Source organism: Mesoplodon mirus (genome assembly GCF_964341445.2).
Source record: "Mesoplodon mirus genome assembly, chromosome: 1".
In the NCBI taxonomy this organism is placed as follows: Eukaryota; Metazoa; Chordata; class Mammalia; order Artiodactyla; family Ziphiidae; genus Mesoplodon; species Mesoplodon mirus.
This window is the reverse complement of record NC_138976.1, coordinates 20,636,196-20,645,585: the sequence shown is the minus strand read 5'-3', so window position 1 is coordinate 20,645,585 and position 9,390 is coordinate 20,636,196. Positions and strand designations below refer to the sequence as shown.

Here is a 9,390-nt window from a genome sequence, read left to right as displayed (position 1 = left end):
GCACTCCTGCCACCTCGTGCTCCAGTCCCCGTTCCCTGTGCTTTCCCACCCCCAAGGTATTCCTATGACTGGGGTGCCCTTCAAGACCGCCATCCTTAGGACACCTTCTCTATTCTCCCTGGATCCCCACTGCATTATGTCTTGTGTGACATGGATCCCATTCTACTTCTAACCTCGCAGTCAAGCCAATGGGCTTCGGAGTCAGACACGCCTAAATGAGAACTCCAGTACCCGCAGGTACTAAGCTCTGATCTCAGGCTTCTCAGGGGAGAGTCGCAGAGGCTTCAGGGCCTGAATGAAGGGCCCCAGGACCTCTGCTTCAACCCTAGCAGTTTCTCATTTTTCCTGTTTTGCATGTTGGGGCTCCACATAAGCTCTCCCATGACAAAAGGCCCTGCTGCTAAAAAGAAAGTTTGAAAGTGTTGGGTTTTGAAGCTAGTTGGGCCCTCATGAATCTTGTTGGTGGTGAGGGGGACTCGTGGTAGAAAATGGACACAGGTGTGAGGAATGAAGCATCTCAGAGACCAGGAGCTGGTTAGTGGCGCAGGGTTGAATGCCCCGCATTCACTGCTTTATAGTCCGAATGCATTATGGAGGCTGCAGGGGGAGGGGTGAAGGCCAGATCTCAGGGAAGGAAGGGGCTCCCTGTCTCCAGTGTCTGTTGGGCCCGACTGCTTCCCTCGCCAGACTCAAAGCCCTGGGGGTGAGCCCTCCAGGCAGTCAAGGGCAGGCAGGAGATGGGACAGTGAAGGGAGGACGTGTTCTTGGGGTACAGAATCCTTGACCGCAGGGTCCAAAGGCTCAGGGCCAGCCACCAGGAAGCTGTGCATACCTACGGCCCGTGCTCCCTTGTAATCACAGTGGTAACTGTCCCCAATGTGGGCTGCCACTGCCGGTTCCACCTGAGCAAGGCGCAAGGCCTCATGGAAAATGCGGGGATCGGGCTTGGGCCAGCCGGCAGCCTCGGAGGTCAGCACAAACTCGAAGTGTTCCTGCAGACCAAGACCCGCCAGGATGTCCTCCAGTCGTCGGTCAAAGTTGGAGACCACTGCCAGCCTCAGACCTCGTTTTCGGCACCCCCTCAGGGTGGCCTCAGCCCCCTCCAACACCTGCCAGGTGCGGGAACTGCTGAAGTCCTCGTACAACTGCTCAGCGATGGGGGCCACAGCCTGGGCATCCCGAACGCCTGCCTGGTGGAAGGTCTGCAGGACCACATCCAGCCACCACTGGCGGGAGGTGAGGCCGCGGCTCAGGCCATAGCTGGGGAAGCTGTGGCTCTGAGCCCTGTACGCCCGCCCGAAGGCCTGTCCCAGGGCCGCGGCCTCCACCTCCAGCCCATGGGCCCGGGCCTTGGCGGCATATTCCTCCCCCACGGGGTGGCGGAGCCTGAGCAGCGTGTCCTTCACGTCCCACGTCAGCAGTTTTAACTGGAGCCGACGCGCCATGGGTCTGCAGGAGGGGAGCCAGGCCACCCCACTTCCACCTCTGCCTCAGGTCCGGGGGCCTCTAGGGGAGGTGGAGCTGGACGGCACCGCGCCCAACAACCTGATGGTCTTCTCTTTCCAGGCTTCGTGGGTCAGATCTGCTGGCACTTAGGTAACGTCTTCACAGCAGAAGATCCTGGAGTGTGAGGGCAAGTGAGGTGGAAGTTCAGGCCTCGGAGTCCGAGACAGACTGGGTTCAAATTCTGACACTGCCAACTCACTGTGTGACCCTAAGAGTGTCACTCTCTGAAGCCCAGTCTCTTCATGTGTAAGAAGAGCACAGTGACTCAACCTCATAAGACTGTTGGACTAAATGAGATTATCTGTTCACTCCACCTATTATGTGCTAGATGTTGGGAAAGGGACAGATTTCTAGGCCTCATGGCATGCACAGGCATTAAAGAACAGGGGGTACAGCTATCAGACAAAGAACTACATGAATACTTAAGCATAACGAAGACAGCATGTACCATGAGGAAGGATATCAATCCAGAAACCCGATTTAGTCTTTGTTGTCAGGGAACTTCCTAAGCAAGTGACATTTCAGTGGAGATCTGAGAAAGCCTATTCAGGAAATGGAGGTGATTAAATATTCCTGGCACTGGAAACAGCAAGTGCAAAGGCCCTGAGGCAGGGCAAGGAGTCTGGTGCTTTGGGTAGATAGGGGCCAGCTCAGCCAGGGCCTCGTAGGTCAGCTAAGGAAACAATTATTATGACTGCTATTACTATTGTTCGGAATGTGAAAGACAGCAGAGTCTTTGCAGACCATCTGACCCACCCCTTGACTGTTCAGCTGGGAAAGACTGAGCGAGAGAGGGGCAGATATTTGCCTAAGGTCACAGCCAGCCAGCGGCACAGCCAGGACTAGAACCCAAACCTCCACATTCTCTGGCCAGTACTCCCTTCCACTGCTTAGGCGTACTTGGATTTAAAAAAAAAAAAAAAAAATCTGATTTTAGTGAACCTGTACAGCCGAGGACAAAAGGCAGGACAGAGCAGCCTGTTCCTACCAGTACTCCCTTCCACTGCTTAGACGTACTTGGATTTAAAAAAAAAAAAAAATCTTATTTTAGTGAACCTGTACAGCCCAGGACAAAAGGCAGGACAGAGCAGCCTGTTCCTACCTGTCTTAAAGCCTCTCTCAGCCCCAGATGATGACGCCTGCCTGGGTGGAGAGCCAGTGAAGGATTACTGACCCAGTGCACAGAAAACAAATCCCTCAGCCTAAAGTCTAGAGGCTGGACGCAGCTTCTTGCCCCAGACGGAACTGATTACAGACATGCAACCTGTTCAGCTAACACCTGAGGGGCCAGAGTTCAAAGTGCTGCCAAGTTGTTGCTGAGGGACGGACTTGGCTGGTGAATCTGGGGACAAGCCCTAGAGGAAGTTTGTCAGGGAAATGAATTTGTCAGTCTGGAACTTAGGGAGACCCGTCCAAAGACCCTCTCATTTTGCAGACAGGTAGACGGAGGCCCAGAGAGGGGCGGGAACTCCTCCAGAGTCACGCAGGGAGCCACTGGCATAGCTAAGACTAGAACACAGGGCCCACAGCGTTTTCCAGTTCTGGAAGCCGAAGCTGGGGCCTCTGGCTGCAGGCCTGAAGTGCTCACCCTCCCTCCCCACCTCCAGGGTTCGGTGGCGCCAAAGTCCAGGTAGCCTTCTGCTAGAGCGACATCTCTACCCCTGCGGTATGCAGCGGAACCTCCCGCGCCAGTCCCCGGGGCACACGACCCACCTGCCTAGCGGGGAAGTCGGTCAAGAAGGAAGCCGCAGCCGCACGCCCGCTCAGGAAAGGGCGCAGAACCTCGGCGGCGCCCCTCTTCTCCCGTGTCCCAGCCCTCCGCCTGCCTCCTCCGCCTGCCTCCTCCGCCTGCCTCCTCCGCCTGCCTCCTCCGCCTGCCTCCTCCGCATCGCCCCGCCCCTTCCGCATCGCCCCGCCCCGCCCCCTCCACTTCTCCTTTCTGTCCTCTCCGCTCGCTCCCGCTGCAGCTTCACCTTCCTCAACCCGGAACTCCTCCTCCCAAGGATCCGGACACCGCCCCCCACGCCCCCCACTCCCCGGAGGTAACCAGCCTGATTTGGGAGGCGGGAATTTGGGTCCTGGTCTCGCTTGCTGAGTGCTGGGTTAACTTGGGCAAGGCGCTGCCCCTCTCTGGTCTGAGTGCCCCGTCGGTACTAAGAGGGAATTGCTTTCAGGTGGAAACCTTTTTTTTTTTTAAAGAAGATGTTGAGGGTAGGAGTTTATTAATTAATTTATTTATTTTTCCTGTGTTGGGTCTTCGTTTCTGTGCGAGGGCTTTCTCTAGTTGTGGCAAGCGGGGGCCAGCCACTCTTCATCGCGGTGCGCGGGCCTCTCACTATCGCGGCCTCTCTTGCTGCGGAGCACAAGCTCCAGTCGCGCAGGCTCAGTAGTTGTGGCTCACAGGCCTAGTTGCTCCGCGGCATGTGGGGTCCTCCCAGACCAGGGCTCGAACCCGTATCCCCTGCATTAGCAGGCAGATTCTCAACTACTGCGCCACCAGGGAAGCCCCGAAACCTGTCTTAACCCAAGACAAGTTGCTGAGGGTAGAGTCCTCTGCAGTAACCTACTGATTTTTTTTTTCTTTTGATGAAAAAAAAAGTTGTCCTGTTCATCTCAAAAATGTTTGAAAATACAAAGTGTACAAAGTGAAAAGCAAAAGCCCAACCTCATTCATTCACTAACTGCTTATTGAACATCTACTCTGTGCCTGACCCTGTTCTTCACGGAGTATATAGCGAGAAATAAGACGGGGTTCCTGCCTTCATGCAACATGGCATGGCAGACAAAAATCAAGATTTCAGAAGTGGTAAGAGCTATAGAGGTAGAAAACAGTGGTTTCATGAGCAGTGACGGAGGGGAGGGGGCCTCTTTGGATGAACCAGTTAGGGGAGGAGCAAAAGATCTGAATGGCAGCCAGGTGAAGCTTAAGGACAAGTACAGCTGAGCAAGGGCAATGGCCTCACCATTTCCCAACCACCTCCCAGGGATTGCTGCAGTTTTGGTTGTTATGCTATCAGACATTTTTCTAGGAGCACACAAATATGCATGCAATTTTCTTTCTTCCTTCCCTCCACCCCCCCCCCCGTTTTTTTTTAATAAAAACAAAACATCCTCCTATATGCCAAGGCTGGTCTGTTAATTTCATTCAGAACTGCCTCACCCTCACTGGGCTCAGGCCTGTGAGGAAACACAAAGGTGAGAGTCTCAGACCTTGGCTGGCAAGGGAGAGCCTGACTCCGGGCCTTTCTCTTTTTCTGAGTAACTTTTTCAGCTGAGAAAAGGGAGGCTTGCATGTCACAGAAAAGCCAATGAGAGGTCCTGCTATTTTGAAACAAGCTTCTTTTTGATTCGTCAGTTCAAAAATGGATCCACTTCCTGGGTATAGTTTCCTTCCTAAGGCAGATGACAAATTCCTAGAGGGTTTCATCCTTTGATCTACCCTGTGTGGACTCTGGCCCGGTGATTGCTCCTGGAGGGACCTGGCATGTCACAATACTGGCTGCTGCCTTAGGTTATTTCTCTTTGAGAAACCAAGCTTCTTACATGAGGGCTTTTTCCTTGAGATTCTCATCCAAAAGCACTAAGTAAACCCAGGCTGGGCCCACCAGACACACATCTCTCTCTCTCTAAAATTTCATTTAGGGAATTCCCTGGTGGTCCAGTGGTTAGGACTCCATGCTTGCCAAGGGTGTGGCTTCAATCCCTGGTCAGGGAAGATCCTGCAAGCTGCGTGGCATGGCCAAAAAAAAAAAGAAAAAAAATCAAATTTCATTTACTTTTTTAAAAAACTTTTATAAAATATACATAGAGAAAAGTGCAAAGAAGTGTATATGTCCTTGAATTTTTACAAAGTGAACATACCTATGCAGTCAGTACCAAGACCAAGAAAGAGAATATCTCCAGAACCCTGGTGTCCCTGTCCTCTCCAAGTCACTTATTCCCATGAAGGGGAACCACTACGCTGACTTCTAAATTCATGGTTATACTTGTCTTTGAACTGTATCTAAATGGAATACAGCATGCACTCTTTTGTCTTGCTTCCTTTGCTCAAAATTTTAGTTGTAAGATTCATCCATGTTGCTTTGAGTAGTTACAGGTCATTCATTCTCCTTCCTGTGATATTCCATTATATGAATACCCCACATTTTATTGTTGATGGGCATTTGGGTTATCTCCAGTTTTTGGTTATTACAAATATTAGAAAATGTTGCTATGGACATTCTTGAACACATCTTTTGGTCACATGTGTACGCATTTCTGTTGGGTAAATCCCTAGATGTGGAATCACTAGGCTATACATATGTGTATGTCCAGTTTCAGTAGATGGGGCAAGTTTTCTGAAGTGGTTGTACCAGTCGTGTGAGATTCCACTTGCTCCACAGTCTCAAAAATTGGCATTGTTGGGCCTCCCTGGTGGCACAGTAGCTAAGAATCCGCCTGCCAATGTAGGGGACACGGATTCGAGCCCTGGTCCGGGAAGATCCCATGTGCCGCGGAGCAACTAAGTCCGTGCACCACAACTACTGAGCCTGTGCTCTAGAGCCCGCGAGCCACAACTACTGAACCCGCGTGCCACAACTACTGAAGCCCACGCACCCAGAGCCCGTGCTCCACAACAAGAGAAGCCACCGCAATGAGAAGCCTGTGCACCACAATGAAGAGTAGCCCCCGCTCACCACAACTTCTGTGCACAGCAACGAAGACCCAATGCAGCCAAAAATAAATTAATTAATTTTTTAAAAATTGGCATTGTCTATTTTTTTTTAATTTTTGGCATTCTGATAGATGTATGGTGGTATCTCATTACGGTTTTAATTTTAATTTCTCCGTTGACTAGTGAAGATAATACCTTTTCACGTGTATTGGCCAAGTTTTCACTTAATTTACATGAATAACACACGAATATATCCTTGTTAGATATAATACATGAATCTAAAAATGCACTTCTAGCTAAGGTAATACATAAAAGGAGAAAGTCCCTCTAAAAGCAATCCCTCACCTCTACCCCTTGCCATCCCTCCCAGACTTTTGAGCACTGGGCTTGGAGTTAGGAGACCTGAATCCAGCCTTGGTCTGCCACTGACTTGTGTGAATTTGGACAAGTCCCTTTTCTGAGTCTGTCTCTCATCTATAGAATTAGAGTGGTTACTTAGATGGTCTCTAAGGACCTCTTTACTTTGATAGCCTGAGCACTGTTTCCGTGATTACAAGAAACTCCATGTGTTGGGAATGGCCATTTGCCCGCATATCCATTCTCTCCATCTACCTTAGTAATTGAACCCCTGAGTTTTAGCTGAGCACAGGGCTGCCCCACCAGGCTGTTTTCCAGCCTCCCTTACACAACTAGGTGTGACCCTGTGACTAAGTTCAGACAAGGGCAGAATGGTGTGTACAACTTTCAGGTTGGACCCTTGTAAAGAAGCGTCATGCCCTCCATTTGCCCTTCTCCTCTTTCTGCTGACTGAAAAGAGGACCTGATGGTGGGAACTGGACCCACCATCTATGATCACGAGATAGAAGCCGAGATGTGTTAAGGATGACAGAAGGAGGCAGGAACCGTGACCCACCACCCCATATAGCTGACATAGCCTGGACTACTTAGAGAGAAACGTATTTCCATCTTAAGTTACGGTTATTTTGGCTTTTGTTATAATTACTACACTTGAATCCTGACTAACACAGAGTGACGGGGGAATGACTTTAAATTGGGTGTCAGGGCAGGTTTCTTTGAGGACGTGACACTTAAACCAAGATCTTAACAATGAAAAGGAAACAGCCATACAGATTTGGGGGGAAAGCATTCCAGGCAAAGGGGACGACCACAGGTGCAAAAGCTCTGAGATCCCACCAGCCTTCTGTGTAAGGAGGGAGACCTTGTCAATCATGGTGCCGCATCTCCCATTCCATTGTTTATAGGGACTGAACGGAGAGGCTGGTTATGTGACCTGAGCGGGGCCAATCAGAGACCTCCAGAGATTTGCTATGTGAATAATGGGATAGAAAGGATCTGTCTTTCTCTGGGATTAAGGACCATCTAAGGATCATGTTGCTGTCAAGTGGGAAAAGCCCATTTTAGAATAAAGCCAAGCTGAGGCAAACACATATGAGAGCTAGGAAGGGACAGAGGTCTCCATGAGAGCCTTTGACCCTAGATCCAGCTACACTTGACCTATTACAGCCCAATTATGGAAACCAATTACTTCCTTTTTTGTTACTGAATTAAGTTTCTGTCGCTGGCAACCAAGAGTACCCAGAACAATGCAGAATATGGGGTGTTGTAAGCCACAGGCCCTGATATGTGGAATTGGCTGGCAGAGTCCACATGGGGCATATAATAGGTCAGGACTCCCCCTTCCCTAGTTGGGAAATTGGTAGTAAAATGTTTGGTTAAAATGCCTGTTGTTTTGGGGGACCCTCAACCATAGGCCCACTGAGGTAGTTTTAGGGACCTTTTTTTTTTAAATAAATTTATTTATTTATTTATTTATTTTTGACTGCTCTGGGTCTTCGTTGCTGCGCACGGGCTTTCTCTAGTTGCGGCAAGTGGGGGCTACTCTTCGTTGTGGTGCGCGGGCTACTCATTGTGGTGGCTTCTCTTGTGGTGGAGCACAGGCTCTAGGGCACGCGGGCTTCAGTGGTTGTGGCATGCGGGCTCAGTAGTTGTGGCTCAAGGGCTCTAGAGCGCAGGCTCAGTAGTTGAGGCGCACGGGCTTAGTTGCTCCGCAGCATGTGGGATCTTCCTGGACCAGGGCTCGAACCGGTGTCCCCTGCATTGGCAGGTGGATTCTCAACCACTGCGCCACCAGGGAAGCCCAGTTTTAGGGATCTTAGTGAAACAAAAAGTGAGGATGATGGAATGTGTTGGCTATTTGTGGTGGCCTTCAGGATGTCCCACAGAGACAAGCTACCGTCCACGCTGGCACATCTGAGCGGGAAATAAAAAAATCAAATCTTGTTGAGAGAGGCCCTTAATGCTCACCAGATGCCTGGAAATCTAACAAAATGCCTTGTTGATTGTTAAAAACTGAGTTCTCTGCCCAAAGATAAAATTACGACTAGCAAGAAGAAGGCACACAGCAGGAGACGGGGACTGTGGAGGAGCCAGGCCTCCCAGGACTACCCAGATCCCTCCAGCTGCCTGCCTGGTCATTACTGCCTTTGTAGACAAAGCATAGCGGGGTGGGGGTGGAGCAGACAGTAGGCTGGTACCTCAGGTGCCGAGTCCTGACTCCAGAGGGTGCCACTCACATAGACCATGATGCCTGAAGGCAACCCCATTACTGGAACTACTAATAGCATAATGTTAGGGCCATAATTTTGTTAGTTTATTAGGAGGTGGTATGGCACAGGGGGTAAGGGTAGAGGCCTTGTGAGTTCAAATCCCAGCTCTGCTGTTTTTGGTGACTGGGGTTCTAGACCCAGTTCTGCCACAAACTTGTTGAGTGGCCTTGGGAGAGTCACATAAACTCTGTCGATAGAGCTTCCTCATTGCAAACCCAAGCTAAATTTAGGATTCCCCTTCCAAGCCTTCCCACCTCAGTAAATGGCCTATCAGCCACCCAGGAGCTCAAGCCAAGTTCGTCCTTGACATCGAATCTACCTTCTAAATCCATTCCCTTCTCCATCCCCACTGTCACCGCTCAGTCTAGGCCACATTTCTTACTTGCACTTTGCCACAGTGCTGTCAAAATGCTTTTATAAAATGCAAATCAAGAGCCAGTCATTCCCCTGACTAAAAGCCTTCAAATGGCTTCCCTTTCTCTGGGAATAATAAGAAGGCTCTCCATCTTCCTTCAGCATGGCTTCTGAACCCCTGCACGGTCTGGCCCTGGTGTCTCTCTGCTCAGTTCAGGCCTCTCTTCCCCATCCTCCCCTGTGTTCCAG

At 50.5% G+C, this 9,390-nt stretch overlaps 1 protein-coding gene across 1 annotated transcript; it reads right to left on the bottom strand.

Annotated features, from left to right (window-relative positions):
* Positions 1-572: 572 nt before the first annotated feature.
* Positions 573-3,343, bottom strand: HDHD3 (haloacid dehalogenase like hydrolase domain containing 3). Its single transcript, XM_082618937.1, has 2 exons — positions 3,220-3,343; positions 573-1,620 (listed from the first exon to the last, which is right to left on the bottom strand). Exon 2 carries the CDS (start codon positions 1,443-1,445, stop codon positions 690-692), a length of 756 nt encoding a protein of 251 aa, XP_082475063.1. The 5' UTR covers positions 1,446-1,620; positions 3,220-3,343; the 3' UTR covers positions 573-689.
* Positions 3,344-9,390: the final 6,047 nt, after the last annotated feature.